We start from the raw sequence: 22,380 nt of genomic DNA, 5'->3' as shown, positions 1-22,380 counted from the left end.
TAAAGAATTGGCTTGACATTTAAGTGGCTCTTCCAGAATGAGAGGTCTTTTGTTATATCATAAAATAGAAGGGCTGGAAGGGACCTCAGGAGGTCATCTAGTCCAACCGCCTGCTCAAAGCAGGATAAATCCCCAGACAGATTTTTGCCCCATGCAAAATAATCCCTAAATGGCCCCCTCAAGGATTGAGCTCACAATCCTGGATAGAGCAGGCCAATGCTCAACCCACTGAACTATCCCTCCCCACCGAATGAAGTGTGGAAAGCAGTCACTAGTTAAACACCTGTACCCTTTAAGGGCTACCACAACAAACCCAAACCCAGCATGTGTTAAGGTAGTAAATCTAGATTAAAAAATTCTTGCTATATCTGCTCAATCTGGCCACTTGGTGGTGTAAAACAATAAGATATTTACATAGAACTGAAGACACCACAACAGACCCTGAAGTCTATCTTAATCTTAAAGGATACATATTAAAAGATTCAAAGAATGTTTCAGATACATGAGTACAGCTGATTCTAACAGAAAGCATATGGCCAGACCAGGCACAACAGCATGAGGGGTCTGTGATGAGAACTGGAAGTGGTAATTATGATAAACATGCACTATTTTATGGAATGCACCAAAGTGTTAAATTTCTAAAAAGGACAAAAACATCTACCATTATTATTGGAAAATCATTATGTACATTTCCCTTTGTAAATTCTGGCAATAGTAAGACTCACAGTCAGATCCTCAGACCTGCTAAGGTCCTCTTGGTGCCACTTTGGCAACTAAGAGAAGACTTAAGGATGCCTTAAAGATCAGATGAGGATTTCCCAGGCGTGGGGGGATTCTTCTCTTGAGATGTAGACACCTCTGTTCCATCCTCTACGGCCCTCGAATGTAGAAAAATGCCAGGAGCAGTAGGGAGCGTGGCCTTGCTGATACAAAAGCCCACAGGGGGCCATCGCAACTCTGTACAAGTTAGAGCAGCCCTCAGGCTGTTCTAAATTGTGCCAAGTGTTGAACTGGCCTGAACTGCCAGGATTGGGAGAAGGTGGAAAAGGCAGGTAAGTGGCAGAAAGTAAGTTTTGCTCCCCACCTGAAGTGTGCTCAGTGATCTCCACTGGCCCTGAGCATCTATTATTACTAGTACAATAGCATGAGAAATAGGATAAGGAATCTCCCCCAAAGGTGGAGAAGGAGAAGGAGACGGCATGTACCCCCAACAGTTGTGCTGGAACAGGGGGAACCAGGGGGCCATGGCTCCACCACTTTTTCCTGGCTGTAAGGGTAAGCAACAGGGAGGAGGGGGTATAGAAGAGAGAGCTAGGGGTGGGGGACTTGGGGCAAGGGGCAGCAGGGGGGCAGGGCCTCAGAGAAAAGGGGTGGGGTGAGGGTGGGAGCTCAGGGAGAAGAGGTGGTGCGAGAGCAGGAGTTCGGGGGGAAGGAGTGGCATGCGGGGAGCAGGAAGTGGCCTCAGGGGAAGTGGCCCCCACTTTTAGGAAGCTTTCACTGCTCCTGACCCCCAAGGCTGGAAGGATCGCGGCCACCGCTCCCAAGAGGAAATTGGGTGGTGGTGGTTGGTGACTCCCTTCTTAGGGAGAAGGAGGCATCCATCTGCTGGACTGACCTGGCATCCCAGGAGGTGTGCTGCCTGCTAGAGGCCCATATATGAGAAATTACAGAAAGATTGCCAAGGATCATCTGACCCTCTATGCTGCTCACCCATGTGGGGACTAATGATACTGCAAGCAGATCAGAAGTGATTACAGTGCCCTGGGAGTGAAGATGAAAGAGTGGAGGGCTCAGGTGGTGTCCTTCTGGTCAAGGGTAGGCCCAAGCAGAGACAGACACATCTTGGAGGTGAATGCATGGCTATGCGGATGATGTCACCAGAAGGGCTTTAGCTTCCTCCACCATGGGATGCTGCTCCAAGAAGAACTGCTGAGCAGAGATGGGGTCTACCTATCAAGGAAGGTGCAGAATATCTTCAGATACAGATGGACTAACCCAGTGAGGTAGGCTTTAAATGAGGTTCAACAGAGGCAAGAGATAAAACACAAAGGTAAATCCAAAACATGGAGAGCTAGATAACAGGTCAGAATCTGCAGGGAACATGGGCAATCATATCAGGGACAAAGGGGAGACAAGAGGGAATATAGAGGGGCAATCTAATGGACATCTTAGATGTCTGTATACTAATGCAAGAAGTATGAGGAATTAGCAGGAAGGACTAGAAATACTGGTGCATAAACACAATTACAACAACAATTATACAACTGGCATAAAAAAATTATACACAATTATACAACTGGCATAAAAAAATTGGTGGGATAATTCACAGGACTGGATTATTGGCATAGAAGGTACAGCTTGCTAAGGAAGGACAGGCAGGGAAAAAAGGGAGGAGGTGTTGCTTTGTATATCAAAGATGTATACACTTGCACTGAGGTTGAGATAGAAGTGGGAGGCAGACCTGTTGGAAGTCTCTGGGTATGGATAAAAGGGGTAAAAAGACAAGAGTGATATCATGGTAGGTGTCTTCTATAGACCATCTAACCAGGAAGAAGAGATGGATGATAATTTTTTTGAACAACTAACAAAACCATCCAAATCATAGAACTTGGTGGTGATGGGGTATTTCAACTGCCGAGACATCCATTGGGAAAACAACACAGCAGGGCACAAATTAGCCAACAAAAGTTCTTGGAATGCATCAGAAAGTGGAGAAAGCAACTAGGGGAGATGCAGTGCTAGATTTATTTCTGACAAACAGGGAGGAACTGGTTGAGAATTTGAAAGTGGAAGGCAGATTGGGTGAAAGTGATTATGAAATTATAAAGTTCATGCTTCTAGGGAATGGTAGGAGGGAAAACAGCAGAATAAAGACAATGGACTTCAAGAAGACAGACTTTAACAAGCTCAGAGAACTGGTAGGCAAGATTCCACGGGAAGGAAGTCTAAGGGAAAACAAGAGTTTAGGAAAGTTTGCAGTTGCACAAGAGCAAACTATCCCAATACATATGAAGGATAAGAAGTATGGTAAGAGACAACCTTGCCTTAACCAGGAGATCTTTGACAACATGAAACTCAAAAAAAGAGTCATACAAAAAGTGGCAACTAGGTCAAATTACAAAGGATGAATATATACAAAAAATAACACAAGCACATAGGGACCAAATTAGAAAGACCAAGTCAAAAAGCAAGATTAAACTAGTTACAGACATTAAAGGTAACAAGAAAACATTTTACAAGTCCATGAGAAGCAAGAGGAAGACCCGGGATAGGGTAAGTCCACTACTCAATGAGGAGGGAAAGACAATAACAGAAAACGCAGCAACGGCTGAAGTGTTAAATGCCTTTTTTGTTTCAATTTCTATCAAAAAAGTTACCAGTGATTGGATGACTAACATAGTGATCATCAGTATAAATGAGTTAGAATCTGAGGCTAAAATATGAAAAGAACAAGTTAAGAATTACTCAGACAAGTTAGATGTCTTTAAGGTGGGACCTAATGAAATACATCCTAGAATGCGTAAGGAACTGGCTGAAGAGATCTCTGAGCCATTAGTGATTATCTCTGAGAATTCACAGAGTTGGGGAGAGATCCCAGAGAATTGGAAAAAGGCAAATGTAGTACCTATCTATGAAAAGGGAAATAAGGACAACCCTGGAAATTCTAGACCAGTCAACTTAACTTTGGTACCTGGATAGATAACACTGCTCTACAGCCAAAATGCTTCTGAAATAAATGTAGTCAAACTTTACTAATTCTGGGTCACTGAGAATGAAAATGATGCTTAAAATTGTTGATTGGCTCTAGTTTTCAAGTTATGCTATTGGGTCAGTATATACGACCCTTGACTTGGGAATAGCGGAGGATAAGTGAGTTATAAAGGGAAGGGATCTCAATTTAAACCAGAAATGACTAAAATACATCTTTGACTGGATCTATGAATAAATCTATGACTGGGTTTGGACAGTACTTGCTTTTTAGGCAAAACAATGAATGATGCAATCTGAAGCTGGCATTGCGTCATACATGATATGAATTGCATCATGTTATTCCTAGAAGTCATGGATGATGCAATCATAACGAAGCTTATATCACTCTGCTGAACAAATTGCCCTATATCAGCTCTAGAAATCACACAGTGTCGTGCTCTCTTATTTGTCAGTGTTTGATTTTGCAAAGGGACACATTTCTGTTTAGCCAAAGTGAGCAGAGATGCCTCGTACTTGTGTGAACAGTGCAGATAACTTCTGCTATGTTTGTGGTGAAGTGACTTTTGCATCACAAAAGCGCAGTATAACCACTATGGTTAAGAAAGCCTATCACCTTTATTCTGGCTGCAAAATTGGAGATCAGGACAAGAGGTGGGCCCCACACATATGCTGCAACACTTGTGCAACAAATCTTCGCCAGTGGTTGAACAGGAAAAGGAAATCTATGCCTTTTGCAGTGCCAATGATTTGGAGACAGCCAACAGATCAAACCAGCAATTGTTACTTCTGCATGGTGCCTCCAGTTGGGAAAGGTGTGTCAAAGAAGAAAAAGTGGACTGTGCATTATCCAAACATTCCATCAGCTATACGCCCAGTACCCCACAGAGAAGGACTGCCGGTTCCTGATGCACCAGAATCATTCTCACTTGAGTCAGACGAGGAAGAGGAAGAGGTTGAAACTTCTGGTCCTGAACCATCAGTGTCACAGGACCCACATTTTCTCCCATCCTCCTTCTCTGAACCACACCTCATAACACAAGGTGAACTGAATGACCTTGTCAGGGATTTGGAACTACCCAAGAGTAAGGCAGAGCTGTTGGGCTTCAGACTACAGCAGTGGAATCTCCTGGCAGGTGATGTTAGGGTTTCCATGTTCCGTGACCGTCAAAAGGATCTTGTCTCATTCTTCTTCATGGAAGATGATCTTGTAGCCTGCAACAACATCGATGGGGTGATGGCAGCCCTCAACATCGTTCACGATCCAGATGAGTGGAGACTGTTCATTGATTCATCGAAGACGAGTCTTAAAGCTGTTTTACTGCATAATGGCAATGTTTTGCCATCAATTCCAGTTGGTCATGCAGTCCATATGAAGGAAACCTATGACAACATGAAACAACTTTTGAGGTGCATAAACTATGACCAACATCAGTGGCAGCTTTGTGGCGATTTGAAGGTTGTTGCTCTCTTGCTTGGTCTGCAGACTGGATACACAAAGTACAGCTGTTTTCTCTGCGAATGGGATAGTCGTGCAAGAGATTCCCACTACATCAAGAAAGATTGGCCACTCCGACAGTCATTGGAGCCTGGGAGGAAAAGCGTTCAGCATCCACCACTTGTTGAATCAAGGAAGATTTTGTTACCACCCTTACACATCAAGCTTGGTCTGAGGAAGAACTTTGTCAAGGCCATTGACAAAACGCAAGCAGCTTTCAAGTACCTCCCTGGAAAATTTCCAAGGTTAAGTGAAGCTAAGATAAAGGAAAATGTCTTTGTTGGTCCTCAGATTTGTGAACTTCTTTGAGATGATGCATTTGACCATGCACTGCGTGGCAAGGAAAAGACAGCATGGAAAGCCTTCCAGTTAGTGGCAATAAATTTTCTCAGAAACAACAAGGCAGACAACTACAGGATGTTGGTGGAAAACCTCCTCAAGGCATACAAAAGCCTTGGTTGCAACATGTCACTAAAGATACATTTTTTTGCACTGTCATCTAGATTTTTTTCCACCGAACTGCGGAGCAGTGAGTGACGAGCACGGCGAGCGATTTCACCAGGACATTGCAACAATGGAGAAACGCTATCAGGGCAAATGGAGCCCATCAATGCTTGCAGACTATTGCTGGACAGTGACAAGAGATGCTCCATTTAATGAATACAAGAGACAAGCCAAGAAGTGCCGAGTAGACACTGAATAGGACTAAACTATGTACATAATAGTTTTTTGCCTTTTGTTTCATAATACATTTTATTTATATAACCCTTTTGCTGATTTTTAAAGTGTTACATAAACAGGACAGGTGAAATATTATCATGTAAAGCAACCGTAAACACATGAAAAGACCTAGGATTACAATTTATGATTAAAACTCTACTATCTACACAATATACATAGACATCAAATGTAAAAACTTAAATATCTTAGAAACAGTAGCCAATCAGTTGTTTTAATTGTCATATTTGAATTCAGCACATCAAAATACATAATAAATAGCACATTTTATCTCTGAAGCAGACGACTTCTCAAAAATTGTAGACCAGCGTAATGGATCAAATAATCAAGCAAACAATTTGTAAGCACCTAGAAGAAAATAAGGTAATATGTAACAGTCAAGAACAAATCATGTCAAACCAACCTACTATCCTTCTTTGACAGAGTAGCAAACCTTGTGGATAGAGAGGAAGCAGAAGATTTGATATATCTTGACATTAGTAAGGCTTTTGATACTGTCTCGCATGACCTTCTCAAAAACAAACTAGGGAAATATAGCTTTGAGGAACCTACTATAAGGTGGGTGCCCAACTGGTTGGTAAAGCATACTCAGAGAGTAGTTATAAAAGGTTCACAATCAAGCTGGAATAGTATATCAAGTGAGACCCAGCAAGTATCTGTCCTAGATCTGGTTCTATTCAATATCCTATAAAGTTTGTGGCTGATACCAAGTTAGGAGGGGTTGCAAGAGCTTTGGAGAATAAGATTAGAATTCAAAATGATCTTGACAAACCGTCTGAAATAAATAGGATGAAATTCAACAAGGACAAATGCAAAGTACTCCACTTAGGAAGGAATGATTAATTGCACAAATACAAAATGGGAAAGTATTGCCTAGGAACAAATACTGCAGAAAAGGATATGGGGGTTATAGTGGATCACAAACTAAATATGAGTTAAAAAGGTAATACTGTTGCAAAAAAAGTAAACATCATTCTGGGCTGTATTAGCAAGAGTGTTATACGCGAGACACGAGAAGTAATTCTTCCACTCTCCTCAGCACTGATGAGGCCTCAACTGGAATATTGTTGTGTGCAGGTCTAGGCACCACACTTTGGGAAAGATGTGGACCAAATGGAGAAAGTCCAGAGGAGAGCAAGAAAAATTATTAAAGGTCTACAAAACATGACCTACAAAGAAAGATTGAAAAAGAAAACGTGTTTAGTGGGGAGAAGAGAAGATTGAGGGGAAACATGAGAATAGTCTTTAAGAATGTAAAAAGTTGTTATAAAGAGGAGGGTGATAAATTGTTCTCTGTAACCACTGAGGACAGGACAAGAAGTAATGGACTTAAGTTGTGGCAAGGGAGATTTAGCTTAGACATTAGGAAAAACTTCTTAATTATAAGAATCCTGTGGCACCTTATAGACTAACAGACGTTTTGCAGCATGAGCTTTCGTGGGTGAATACCCACTTCTTCAGATGCATCTGATGTATTCACCCACGAAAGCTCATGCTGCAAAACGTCTGTTAGTCTATAAGGTGCCACAGGATTCTTTGTTGCTTTTACAGATCCAGACTAACACGGCTACCCCTCTGATACTTAATTATAAGAGTAGTTAAACACTGGAACAAATTACCTAGGGAGGTTGTGGAATCTCCATCATTGGAGATTTTTAAGAACAGGTTAGACAAACACGTGTCAGGGATGGTCTAAATAATACTGAGTCCTGCCTCAGTGCAGGGGACTGGACTAAATGACCTATCAAGATCCCCTCCAGTCCTATATTTCTATGGTTTTAATGATTCTATAATAGTGTCTAAAGGGCCAAATCAGGGCCCCATTGTACAGTCGGTTAGCTGGCTCTCAATCTTCAAATGGTAAATATAGTTATACTTCTTTTGCAGTTTTAATAGCTCTACAAGATTGTCTCTAATACACAAACCCATGTCTTTGTGGTGTTAATGTTACTCTAATTTCATAACCTTCCTTTCCAATATCCTGATACTGCCCCTCAGAGGCAAGGTATCAGACTAAGTGAACCACTATCCTCTTCTGATATGGTACAGCTTACATTTTCTGGAGTTTAAAAACAGAAAGAAGATATTATATTATATATACACACACACACACACACACACACACACACACATATATATATATATATAAAATTGGAATAGGGTTGGAGGCAGTTCCTTTTTTACCTAACTCGGAGAGTGAACAAAGAAATAATAGCAAAGAGTCCTGTGGCACCTTATAGACTAACAGACGTATTGAAGCATGAGCTTTTCGTGGGTGAATACCCACTTCGTCGGATGCATAGTTCAGCTTTAAACATCTGCCCCAGGTCACGAATAAAGGGAAACTCTGATTATTTTAAGGACTCTGGAGATATCTGAAACCACCAGATAATCAGAGTTTCAGATAAACAAAATTTGGTTTTTGGAATTTTGAATAAAGGAGAGAGGTGTGAAATTAGCACAATCAGGGTTTGATGATTGCGTGTACACGGATATGGAAATAGCTACCAAATGCAGCAAAAGGAGCCCTGTGGCTCATGACGCAGCTAACATCTTACTGGCTGCAGAGGAGTGGATAGAACTCCCAAGGAACCTGCCAACAGTGAACCTTTATCATGTGGAGAAGCAACACAAAGCACTCAAGGGCTGAGCGTGCTGTTCTGTTGTACTCTGAGTCCCAGATGGCTTAGGCAGTGAGAGACCATTACTAGGAAACAAAAATAAGTCTCCAGTGGGGCAATAAAAAGTACTAACCACCAGGTCAGTAGTTCTTATTGTGCAGTGGTTGCCTTTTTAAAAGAACCTGTCTTTTGGTAGTAAGTAGTAATATTTTCCTATATTGTATTGAGATTAATATAATTTGTTACAAAAATGCTACCTTTTAAATGGCAACTACTATGTAAGGAAACAAAGACCTTGCAAATGTGGAGTAAAAAGCAGAGAAGATGTACTTGGAAAGGACAAAATTTAAAGGAAAAATGACAGGAGGCACTTAGGAAAACAGGTCATTAAGCACAGCAAGATCTCAGATGCTCTGTGACACAATATTAAACAAATAGTCGTTTGCATAGATGCATGTCATGCAAATCTCAAGAGGCACGGAAAGCCATGCTGCCTGTTTAGGTTAACAGCTGAACTGTTTGAGAAAAGATGGAGTAACTGGGATGAATGGCTTAAAAACAGGTAGCTGATGTAACTTTTAGAATAATAGTTTCTATACTCACTGTAAGTCATAACTGATATTTCCTCAGTTTGGTTGTATTCCCTTTTCTGATACACCCAATGTCCCCTCTATAAAGACAAAACCCATACTATCAATAATGCTGTTTACTTTTAGTGAAAAATATTAGTAACTAAAGCTGCCCTCTGTTTTTGACACGGCTTCAGCTGAATGAACTATTGTTTGACACTCACACATTTGAGCGTGATAAAAGAATAATGAGTGGAGCATAGAAATAACAGCTAGGGTTTTTTTTTTATACAGACTGACAACATATACTGGTGTCAAATTAAATAATAAGCTGCATGGACTTTCCGTTGGGCTTTGACTGATCCTGATAAATGTCAAAGCCTCTTTCTTAGCTGCAATTTATGAAGTGTTCCTTTGTAATATTTCTCTGGGGAAATAGCACACACATAGTGGAAACTCTCCATTCCTTGCTTGCAGAAAACCCCCAGATTCATTTTCTTCCTTCAATACTGAAAAATCTGACATCACAAATTGTCATTCTCGCCAGCAGAGGTCTCCCTGCCCCCTGGCTCTGGGAAGGAAGTCGGTGACTGTAACTAACAAGAAATGCTTTCATCTGTCTGCACTACAGTAAAAAACAAGGTGGAAGGAAAATGAGCAAAATAATGTGGGATAAGGTGGGTCTCACTCTTCCTTTATTTTATCTATGCAAGGATGTAGCAAGGAGGGCAAAGTTGGCATGCAATATGGGCATTCAAATGAGATCCTACCCGTGCACAAGAGCATGCTATAAGGTATGAGTTTCTAAGACAAAAGACATTATTAAGGCAGCAAAGTATGTGATTTCAGTCAAAAGGGATGTGGCTGGTCCAAAATATGGCAAGCACTTCAACTGACAGAAATGCAAAGATAATGTATGCATAGAATATTCATGGGTGTCCTTCACTAGGTGTGTTCTGTGCCTAGTCTATATATTAAAACTTCTAAACGATACTTGCATGCCTTGTGCACCATCCTTATGTAACCCTGTCCTGGTCTGCACCCTCACTTGAAACTGGGGGGTTTCAAAGTGAGGACCAGCATGTATTCCCCCACCCTAAAATCCTAGGGTAGGTCTCCTTCGCTGCCACCAGTCAGGTTAAAGTGTCTGACACACTACCTGTCCCCCAAGCTTCCCCTGGGGAACCCAGATTCAAACCCCTTGAATCTCTACACACAGGGAAGCAGCCCACTTCCCCCCTCTCTCTCTCTCCTAGCCACTTTGGAGAGATATACACCGAGTCAAATCCTTGACTCAACACAAAGAGGGACTCACTTCCCCCCTCCCCTTCCCTAGTCCTGGAAAGAGATACCTGATTCAAACTGCTTGAATCAAACCCAGGAGGAACTGTCTCTTCCTCCCTCCCCTTCCCCTGAATTTCCACAAGAGAAGGAATTAACCAAGTCCAAAGAAAAGAAAGAATTTATTAAAGAATAAAAAGAAAATACAGAATCTCTATGAGCCCAAGCTGGACACTCATAGGGTATAACCTTATCAATCTCTGGAGAGAATCCTCTCTCTTTCTCAGTACAACCAGTACAAGCAGAATTAAGAATAATCAATAACAAACACACAGAATTGCAAACATAGGATTATTAGATAAGGACACAAAGTATCTTTCTAATACTCACTATCTTGACTAGAAGAAATTAGTTCAGAAAGGTGGAAGCTGGTAGACTTGATTAAATCATCTAGACTCTTGTAACTCCAAACGGCCAAAGACAACACCCACCCCAAACAGAGGGAAAAGTTCCCTCCTAGGAGTTTCAAATTCTCTTCCCTGATTGGTCCTCAGGTCAGGTGCCCACCAGGTACTATGCTTTAACCCTTTACTAACTATTCATGGCAAACCCACTGGTGAATGTGGGTTAAGGTCCCTTCTCTGTGCCAATCTACAGAGGACAGGAATTGAAACAGCCCCTAGTTACACAGCCTTGGTTTTTTAGCTCAAGCTGTAACAGTTTGTGCTTTTAGTTCTGGAAGTCCCAGATTCAATCCCCGGTGTGTCATCCAAGAGGCAGCCATCACACATGCATGATGCTTACAGTAGAGTTGGCACTGAGGTTTATGCCACCATGAATAGGAAATGCAAAATAGTTCCCTGGTCTCTGAGCCCTTCATTCCTGAAAGCAGCAGTAATAAATGGCACCCCAAAAGACTTCATAAGGATTCTTGCTTCATTGGATGTATCTGGGTATCTGATATCAAGATTCTTTCACTGGCTACATCTTCCTCTGCTGCAATGATTTTCTGGCATACTAAAGAAGCACTGCCCAGGATACTATCTTAAGTTCATTCTCTCTCTCTTGACCCCAAGAAATTCACAGGGCCTGAGATACTAGTATAAAAATAACCTTCGCTACAAGATTTGTTAACATTGTGCAAACCATGCGGCCTCAACGGGACTTTCATTAGTGCAACCAGAACAAAGTTGGTTTCCATGACAACAGATTTTTATAGAAATGGTTTTTGCTTTGTTTTTTGTAAACTGAAAGAAAATCAGTAGAGAGATAAATAGACCGTCCTCCATTTCTTGAAAAGCAAAAAACAGCTTGTAGGATTTATTTTTTTTAACAGGAAGTAGCCCGTGAAACAGGTAAGTGTAGAGGGAAGTCAATTAATGGATTTGGGAGAATATAGGATCAATATTTATATGATAGCACCATAGTGAAATTTAAAGATATACTGTTCCTAAGAACAGAATGACTAAACTTCTTAGGAACACTAAACTGTTCAAACATATGCCTTTTAAGTGATAAGTCAGAACCATTTATTCACCCCTTTCCCCACAGTACAAATTTGGAGGGTTTGGATAAAATGAGACCAGGAACTAGATTCATGCAGAGAGAGAGAGGAGAGAGAGAGAGAGAGCGCCTGTAATAGACACAATGCTGAGTTTCAGAACTATCAAGTCTGGTTTGCTGTACAATGGATGGGACTATCTAATGCCATTTTAAAAAGAAGCAGTAAACAGCTGAGTCATCCATACTGGGACTATTAAGATTCTAAACCTTCTTCCTCCTTCAGCACTGCTTAGCACTATCTTGTATGGAGTCACGGGTGAATATGAGGTGTTCTGGCATAGGGAGAATGAGTCTGTGCTCTGATCCACTTTCTTTTGCTTTTTTACAGCTAGTTCCAAGTCACTAGTGTTCTAGCTGGTTACAAAAAGTACTATCGTAAGTGCCTCACAGAACATGATGCAATTAAACCAGGCAGTACAGCATTCTGAGCAGCAAAAAGATGACAGCAAAATGGTTTTATTGTAAGAAGCAAAGATAAGCTTCTGGACTTTGATCTTCAAGTTTCAAACCCAATATGGAGCCTGACTGTTTCTATGCATTGCAGATTTTCACTTTGTATTACTCAGGCTCAAGCCTGCTCCAGCTGAAGAGGTTAGATCACATGTAACATATATTAGCAAGGTAGGAAAGAATGATAGCTTTCATATCTACGCCCCCTGGTTTGCCCAGTTATTTCTGCAGGAAATGCATTCTCTATGGCTACAGCCTTACCACATCCCTCAATGGCAGTGTTTAGTGACAACGCCTCTGGCACTGCCCTCATTAACTTCCCTAGATGCTCTCTCACTTACAGGCAATCCAGCATGCTTCTTGTCAGACTTCAAGTTTCTCCCCACCCTCTAATCCATTTCTCCAAATTTCAGAGATACCTTTGGAGGAGAAACATTTTTACTGAAATATTTAGTATGTCTTAGAGTCAGTGGCTACCACTTTCTAGAATTGCTCATTTTTCAAAGCTCTGATCCATCAAGCAGTGCCTTTGGGACTACTGCATAACACTGTACACTGCATGAAGTGCAGCCTGTTAGAGTCTTGGGTTGCCAACTAGGGTGACCAGATGAGATGAAGAAAATATTGGGACACATGGGGGTGGGGGATTCCGCCAGTGGAGCAAAAAAGCTGAGTGCTGCCAGTGGAACAAAAAAAAACAACAAAAAAAACAAAAACAAACAAACCAACCCAGAGTGAAATATTGGGACAAATATTGGGACAACCACCCAAATATCGGGATGGTCCCTATTTTATCAGGATGTCTGGTCACCCTGTTGCCAACCCTCCAGGATTGTCCTGGTGTCTCCAGGAATTAAAGATTAATCTTTAAGGAAAGATTAGTCATGTATTCCTGGAGGCATCATCACATCAAACCAAAATTGGCAACCCTATTAGAGTCACATACAGGACTCGTTTAGACACATGGAGCCAAATTCAGAGAAGAGGCAGGCAGTGATACACATTCAACTGCTCACGCTGATTTAGACTCCCTGGCATTCAGGTTGCCTCATACATACTTATATCCATTCTACCAATGTCTGAGGCAGCCTGAGTTGGTGTCAGTTACACTGAGGAGCCAAAAGGTAGTAAAAATTACATTACCCCACATCCAACTTTAACTTGTACCTTCTGGCTATTCAGTGTGCAACTGTACCAGTCCAGACTTCTTAAATATGGAGGGAATAGGTGTAAGTAAGTATGAAGGAGTCTAACTGAACGCAGTGGAGTGTAACATACATCAGTTGACACATCATCGCTGAATTTGGAACAGAGAACAGAATTTGCTCTGGGGAACTTAGCCTGCTATATCCTCAAAGAGATCAATAGTTCTCTATCTTGGGCACCCAGAACCTGCCAGGTGGGCTGAGTTATTCCTGCCCATTTGCTGTATACATATATGCTACCTCCACCAAAAACAATTGTCCACTGCCTATAACAATGTTCTGGATATGTATAATAATAACTAAGAGGGAAAAAATCACACAAGGAAACACACTAACCTCATTCACATACATAGAGCAGGCAAAGATAAATGACAGCTCATGCTAACAAAAGCATATTTAGACTTTTAGAAACTGCGGCTAAACACCTGCATACTGCAGTCTATCTGTAACAGACAGATTGCATTCTACTTTGTTAACAGGGTCAGACTGATACCACTGACTCCAAAGAGATGCCGCTGCTTAGCTTAGTTTAACACAAGGCTGGAACAAAAACTCCACACAGTTATTACAATACTATGGTAAACTAAGCTAAACTCACAATAATACTGTCACTTATTTGGATCCACTTGGTCTCCATCTGTCAGAAATGTCTCCTTTGCAAAATACATAATAATCTCATTTAAAAACAACTAGTTCCACGAAAGCTTCCTGACATGAAAAAAAGCTGACCCGGTTCCTTCCTGCTTGCTGATGCAGTACTCCTGTTGAATGATTACTTATCTGCAGCAACACCAACCACCTTTTTTTTGTTACTAGATATCTGAGCACCTTATTTTCTTCTTGGATCACATTATGCTCTCAGATAGTTTCATTTTCTATGCATTACTTTCTAGGAAAGATCAACTCCTGGAAGTGAAAAATACATTCTTCTACCTGGTTTCAAGTAAAACCGCCTTGCCTGTTGGTGGGATAACAGAATTAACAGATCTGAAAATACATGATTTAATCAGGCTTCCTTGCCAGTCATGGAATAATGTCGTCTCCTGCTACAACCTTTAAAACTGTGTAAGATGTCAGTCTCTAAGGTGCCACAAGTACTCATTTTCTTTTTGTGGATAAAGACTCACACGGCTGCTATTCTGAACCTTGAGTGTCGGTGATTCCATAGGTGGCAATTTGCTCTGAATCAATACTGACCCAATACCCCAGCAAGATGCTAGGGAGCATTGTGTTGTTGGAGGTACTTTCTTTAGAAAGAGATGTAAAACAAGATTCAGATCACTTGTGAGCCAAGATCCCATGACAACTTTTACAGGGTTAATCACAGCTCCTGGGCAAAGTTCACCAGAGATAATTACAAGTGGCCTCCCTAAATTCTCTCTGAAGTTTTGATTGGATAAAGTATTCTTCCGTCCCCATACTAAACTGTTGTGTAAGGGTTGCCATTCATTATTAAACAGCTGCCATGTTCTATGCCACAGGTGATTGATTTCAGCAGTGAGTGACATGACTGTTCTATATCTCTTACCTAATTCACGCCTGTTCTGTCTTAATTCACTAATGGTTTGTAAAACACTTTATGCTCCTCAAATGAAAGGTTCTATATAAGTGCTGAGTAGAAGCAGTAACAAAGGTATATAGTTACTTCTTGCATTACACCAAGCAACCTCACTCACCTCCTGGAAGGTAACTTCTTTCATATAAACCTGTCAGGTGGTAACAATATTTGCTCCCTGCCGACACTACAGTTTCCACCATTTGGTAGCGCCAGTGCAGCTGCACCACTGCTGCACAACACCTACACAGTTTTCCAGTATAAACACACAAGTAAAGCTCAGTCTTGCAAGATCTTACCCCCGCAAGCAGTTCTTATTCACGTGAACAGTCCCATTGACTTCAGTGAGACTACTCATGTGAATAAGGGCAGCAGGATCAGAGCTCTCCTATAGGTTTGATCCTATGCTCAGTGAAACCAAAGTTGCCATGCACTTTCATGGTGCAGTATCAGGCCTCTAGTAGAACTTTAATATAGAAAGGAGGAGCAATCACTGTGTATTATATGAATTTGATTCTATGAAGGGGTTCTGACAAAGTCATGGACCACTAGAATGAAGCATGGACACATGATGATGTCCCTAGGACTGATGAGCTGTAGGAAATAATTTCCCCAATTGTCTGTAGTACTGGGAGCTGGAATGAAGGAGCTGTAGGGAAAACTTTAGATGTAGAAAATCCACAAATGCCAACCATACCTTGCAGCTTCAGAATATCGTTCCAACCATCTAAATACAGCAGCTTGACGAAGATGGTTCAGGAAATAGGCTGGGTTCAAAATAATGCTCCTTTGAAATGTAAAAGAGATGATCAAGTTAAACCTCAAATTGTTACACTATTAAAAGATCATTAATATCAAACTCTGAATAAGGCACATGCTGTACACACTTTCTATACATGATTCAAAATCTATCTCCCCAAACCCAATAATGAATTATCACTTTTTCTCCTTTGACAGCTAAGATGGATGAACAGGCATTATTAAAATGTCTATTAAATTTGTATCATAAATGCAATTTCATTTATAGCTTTGCCTATTGTTATAGAAACAGCTATTAAAGTCCTGGTGAGCGCACGTTATACTGCATTTAGCTAGCATATAACATCAGCAAAGATACCACATATTATTGTAGAACTTCCTTTGTTATCTGTCATCTATATTTCTGGGTTTGATGATAATCTTACATTATTATCTTAAAGGAATTATTCACACATAACTAATTAAAAAAATCCTGAAAGCCAGTGAGAGTGTTTCCAAAATTGTAACAAAGGATAGTCCCACTCAGGTTGGATGTTGCAGAAGCAGGGTCTATATCAATAGGAGGTGTAAGGAAAACTAGTATACACTATACTATTAGAATAGACAGGCAGTATGTCTTTTGGTGTAAGCAGAGGACAGAGATTCAGGATGAATCTGGATCCTACTTCTTTGCTGACATTACAATTTCACTACTAGAAAGGGCTTAGATACTACAGTCATAAGGGCGGTACAAGGATTGATCTAGAATACAGCACCCAATCCCCCTCAGTAATTTGAAATATTAGTTATAATTTAGCTGTGGTGAGTGTTCATCTTTTTAAAAGGTTGATCCCTGTTACCAACGATAGACAGATATTGCATCAGATACTACATTTTCTGAACCAAATGCTGGAGAACTTGGAAATTCAAAAGACTCCAAGGCACACCAAAAACGAGTTTAGCCAGAAAGCAATCCCAAAGGACTTCAAATATTATTGACATTTAATGATCAGTATGCTCAAGGCATTAACACTTTAACAAACTGAATGATAACTGGTGCTGCAGGAAGAGATTTTAAAGGAGATTGTTGCTGTTATAAACTGTAGTCAACACTTGATAATAGCAACATTGATTTTTTTTTCAAGTTATCGGCTCTACCAGAGCTAAGCAACAGCAATGAAAAAAAATCAATAATCTCCTGGTAGTTAGCAACGCATTTTCTACAAGACTTAGGGCAGGATGTACTCTGATAGGTTTATAATAAATACAGAATTGTAGCAGAATCTCAAAGAATTAGATTTCAGCTCTCCTTTTTCATCTTGATTCATTCCTAATCTTAAAAAGATCAGCTCCTTCTTTCTATCTATAAACTCTATACTGAAAAAATATGATACCGTTCTCTAAAACCTATAACAAATATCTCACTCACTTGCTATAAGCAGAGACCTAAAAACTACCTTTGATTATTTGATCATTCAGCTGAATGCTGTTATTTCTTCAGAGACGTGTACACTCCCAGGCATGGCAAGTTCTGTGGATTTACATAGAACAGCTGTTTGATACAGCAAACCACTACAGTTTAGCAGCTTTTTTGTAGAATAATTATAATTCGTGTCATGTGATGAACTTAAAAGTGGGTAAAGCTGGCCCATGACCTGGATAATACTATCTCCAGATCTGAAAAGCCACTTTTGGTAAAATACAAAGACAGGAGTTGGGGGTGGGAGGGTCATATGAATGATACAAACAGAGGTAGAGAAGAAAAGCAACAATCCAGGAAGCCGATCCCTGAAATGAGAGCAGACTGGAGGTCCATCCAACTATGTGGGAACCTGCGAGGTTGTGAACTCTGAGAATAAGTCCCTGCTCCAGTATCCATCTCCAGCCATGGAGGACTCTGTACAATGACAAGTATCAGAGGGGTAGCCGTGTTAGTCTGGATCTGTAAAAGCAGCAAAGAATCCTGTGGCACCTTATAGACTAACAGATGTATTGGAGCATGAGCTTTCGTGGGTGAATACCCACTTAGTCGGATACAAGTCTTGCATCCGACAAAGTGGGTATTCACCTCTGTACAATGACAGGTGCTGAAAGGAAAACGAGGTGGGGAAGATCCAGCAGTGAAGGAGATGCGCCTAGTCGATGTACTACAGGGTCATGAAGATCTGTGTGTGTATCGTGTGGAGAAGTACCACTCACCACTAGGTGCAAAGCTTCCATTGAATTTTTACTGATATGCTTTTGGGAGTGACATCATAAAGACAAAGGGATTTTAATAAACATTTTTTAAACAACTATTTCTTGATCCAGATGCAAAAGAAGTTTTAATTGGAAACACTGCAAATAAAAACCCTACGTCTGAAGATTAAAACATGTGTTCTTGCCAGACTTTCCCCTGCCCTCTCCCCCCCACCATTAAAGGGACTAGACTAAAGTAAACATGACACGGATTTTCATTTATTTTTCAGCGGCAGTGTAATCCAAAGACTGTCCAGTAAATGCCTTTTCTAAATCATTTGGTCAGTTTTTCTCAACAAAACAGTTTTTAAGTAACACAGTATATCAACCTGGTTTTTGACATTTTCATTTTTTCATCTTGACATCTTCCCTTAAAAATAATACAGGGTTTGTCCTATTATCTTTTCTTCAAGTTCTAAGGGGGAAAAAAAGAAAAGGAGACATCAGCTTTCTCCCACCAGAGCTATCAGGGCACGTGAATTAAAGGTGTACGTATTTGACCATAGTTTTCTACCTTTAGTTCCCCTTTGAGCTGACTTCCCAGCTCCAAAAACACCAGATGCAGCAAGAAAGGCAAGTTGCTGTATAAAAATTGATCTCTGGAAAACATCAGCCTCACTCTTCCTTTTCTCCAGAGATGCACATCTTTTTATTGCAGCTCTTCTCAACTGCAGTGGGGATTTAGCTCTGAAAATCTGATTAACATTAAAAGGAACATCTTTGCTACCTACCAGCACATTGCATTTAGTTAGTCTTTGTAGAAAAAAAAAGTCAAGGGGCTGTCTCTATAGATGAAAGATACAAGTAAACAAATATCATCAGAGGGGTAGCCATGTTAGTCTGGATCTGTAAAAGCAGCAGAGTCCTGTGGCACCTTATAGACTAACAGAAGTATTGGAGCATGAGCTTTCATGGGGAAGGAGAAGAACAAGGAGAACATTCTCCTTCCTTGCTAAATGAAAGGATATTTAGAAAGGTCTTGTTTCAAAGCATCCAGTTCAGGGGCCTGAGCTAGTCCTAATATGGGTGGACAGATTCTGCTTTCCCTGTCTTGTTCATGTAATCCACTGCTGACTGATTTCCCAACTGTACAAGTACTAATTTCTTGACTACCAAATTTCACTAACATCTTTACAACGGCTGTCAATTCTAGGATGAGGATATTTAATTCAGCCTGCATAAAACCTGTTGGACTTTGCATTAATCTTTTCAATCATGAACTGTGTTTCTCCTAAGAAGGAAGAAAAGCTGTTTTAGGAGCTTCTTTTTGAATGAATCCTACAAAATAATACACGCTATGGGCATTAGTCACCCCCAAAGTCAATGGGAGTGTGTGGGGCAGGATCAACCCCATTGGATAACAAATATGTAATTGATCTACTGCCCTCGAAATAAAATATAGTTCAAAGGTGGGGAAAGTTAACCGAAAATGTTTTTCATAAAGTAGTTGCATTATAAAGAAATATTCGGAATGCAGCATAAGAGAAGGGAATTCTATTGTAGGATGATAGGTGTTTTTTTTAAAGCGCATCTAGCTTATGATGTCTCAGAACATCTCAAGTGAATAGCCTTGTATTAAATAATTGCTTATCAATTATGTATATTGCAATGTACCCCTTATATTTGCTAAAGGTTATTAGAAGCCACTCATTTGGATTCTCCAGAAAGTTTGTATATTCTTTTTCTTTTGTGGGGTGGGTGTTAGTGAGGGCATGGGGTTGGAGGGATGTATATGATATGTTAGGGCCTTTCCCTTCCACAAGTCATCAGCATCGGTCTCAATTCCTCTCCCTTTTCCAGTTTTATCAGCAAACCTCTCTTCCCATCTATAGTTATTTTTTCCTCCCTTTGATTCCCACTAACTGCATTACCTTAAGCTGTCACCATGCTATTTATTATCAATTAGTTATCACATAACAATTACATAATTAATATGCCTCCCATAAATTGTGCAAGTGGTGTTACAAAGGGCCATATCCTCCACTGAACACCTAAAAAGGCACAGAAGACGCAACCTTAGTAGAAAAGGGACATGGGTTTGCTGAGGGTGAAGTCCTCCTTGCATTCAATTTTCAGAAGGGAGATGCAGAATTAGCAGGTGGCAATACCTGCAGAAAGTGTGGGGTCTGAAGGGAAACCTGGGTTAAACCCCACAGTTCTCAGACCGTCCACAGCAACCCTCATCAAGGAAGAAGTAATTCTGGCTTTGTCAGGCATCATTTACACCCTTCAGAGAGGGAAACATGCCGCAAAGGGTGGTTTTCCCCTGACTCCTAGCTGTCTCCTGCTTGACACATTCCTTTTCTTGAAGGACATATGTTGAGGGGATGCCAGTGGCTTTTTGGTAAGAAGAGCATAGTAAACTTTTCATTCCAGATGGTCCTCCATAACATACCTCATTTTTCCACCCAGAATTTCTGTGATTTTTATTTTCCAGTGCTTAATGGAGGGGAGCATAAGGCCATTGCTTGCCTACGGATTGGCCATCTCTGTACTTCTGTGTTACAACATCAGAAGACTTACTGTCATTTCATTGAAATAACATTGGGTGTGAAGTCCTACTAGTTGACCATGTTGGATAGTTACATTTGCTGAACTATCCTACTTGAATTTCTGAAGGAATCAGGCAATGTCCTGGATTTATAATCTGCACTTTTATGGACTCCACAACCATAGTGTTGCTGGATAGATTATGGTCATAAGACAAAACAGTGCAGGGAACAAAACAACTTCCTGTTGGCCTTTGTGTAGTTATCTCAGATGTGAGGGTGAGGCCAAAGCTCCTTTCTGTTTCCTAACACTTGCGCCCCTCCAGCACTTAGAATACCAGCAAAGCAAGGCAGAAATCTGAAGTCTCCTTGAAAAAGCAGAATTTCTGTCTCGCTTTGTCAGATCCTCCACCTTGAATCACAGCTCATCTCCACCCTCTTCAATGTTAAAGACGCACAGAGAAAACCAAATCATAATAGCTCCTCTTGGTTACATAGTCATGCATGCCATTGCACTGCCACTTGTGTTTCTTCACATGATTGCAGCTTCCTGTATTTTTCTGTTGGGCCAGACCCTCTAAAGGACAGGCTTAAAAGAGGAGACTGATGAGCTGAAACATTGTGTTCTGTTTCAAAACAGCTTTCAATTGGAGCCAAAATAAATAAATAAATAAATAAAATAAAAATCAACCTTGGAGATCAGGTTGAGCGACATAAGGCCTCAACACGATTACGAGGTTCTAGTCAGTTTCTTGACGTAAAGTTTAAACCTTTGCTGTTTTGCCATCTGGTGTAATTGAAAATTGCCTTCTGCAACAAAAGGGAAAAATCTAATTTCTCAGCAAGCCATATGGGGTTATTAGGATCATTAAACCCTGGTATATGCCATAACGCCTGGGCCAAAGGAACTGCAGGGAATGTAAACGTTGTATGATTCACTACTTATTGGAGTACTATATTTTTTACCGGTTTAGACTGGATGTTAGGTATCAGCTTGATGGCTACTTAATTATGACAGCTAGTGGTCAAATAAGCTACTGTGGTGGCTGTTTGGCTAGGTCAGGGGTCGGCAACCTTTCAGAAGTGGTGTGCCGAGTCTTCATTTATTCACTCTACTTTAAGGTTTTGCGTGCCAGTAATACATTTTAACGTTTTTAGAAGGTCTCTTTCTATAAGTCTGTAATAGATAACTAAACTATTGTTGTATGTAAAGTAAATAAGGTTTTTAAAATGTTTAAGAAGCTTCATTTACAATTAAATTAAAACGCAGATCCTCCCGAACCGGTGGCCAGGCCCCGGGCAGTGTGAGTGCCACTGACAATCAGCTCGTGTGCCGCTTTTGGCATGCGTGCCATAGGTTGCCTACGCCGGGGCTAGGTCAACTCAGATGCATTTATTCACACTGGTGATGAATTAGGAGTGTTTCTAATAGCCTTTTATCACCCAGTGTGCATCTTTTATGTCAGCCTGCCATGTGGTCAAAATCCAATGGATGTCCTCTCCTCTCAGTGCAAAAAGGCAGCCTCAAGTCCTGAGAACAATAACCAGCAGATTTATTTCCAGTTGTAAGGAAGAGCCCATCTTTACCTCCAACACATGCTCAAAAGCTAAGGACAATGGGAATGTCTCTCTTTCACTCAGGTAGTGGGAAAGCTGTTCTCTAAACCAACACACGCCGCTTAACGTAGACATTGGAGTTTAGTGAGTTGTAACATTGTACAAGCTTC

General features: G+C 40.8%; 1 protein-coding gene across 6 annotated transcripts in view; it reads right to left on the bottom strand.

The window, feature by feature from the left end:
* Positions 1-22,380, bottom strand: part of SPATA16 (spermatogenesis associated 16) — a 137,424-nt gene that overhangs the window by 69,956 nt on the left and 45,088 nt on the right. For all 6 annotated transcript variants that reach the window (XM_039486929.1, XM_039486925.1, XM_039486930.1 and 3 more), the window contains exon 4: positions 15,886-15,975. In XM_039486929.1, coding sequence (XP_039342863.1) covers positions 15,886-15,975 — 90 coding nt within the window. The remainder of the gene's footprint in view (positions 1-15,885; positions 15,976-22,380) is intronic.

This window comes from Mauremys reevesii, linkage group 9 (assembly GCF_016161935.1).
Source record: "Mauremys reevesii isolate NIE-2019 linkage group 9, ASM1616193v1, whole genome shotgun sequence".
Taxonomy (NCBI): Eukaryota; Metazoa; Chordata; order Testudines; family Geoemydidae; genus Mauremys; species Mauremys reevesii.
This window is presented reverse-complemented; position numbering and strand designations above follow the sequence as displayed.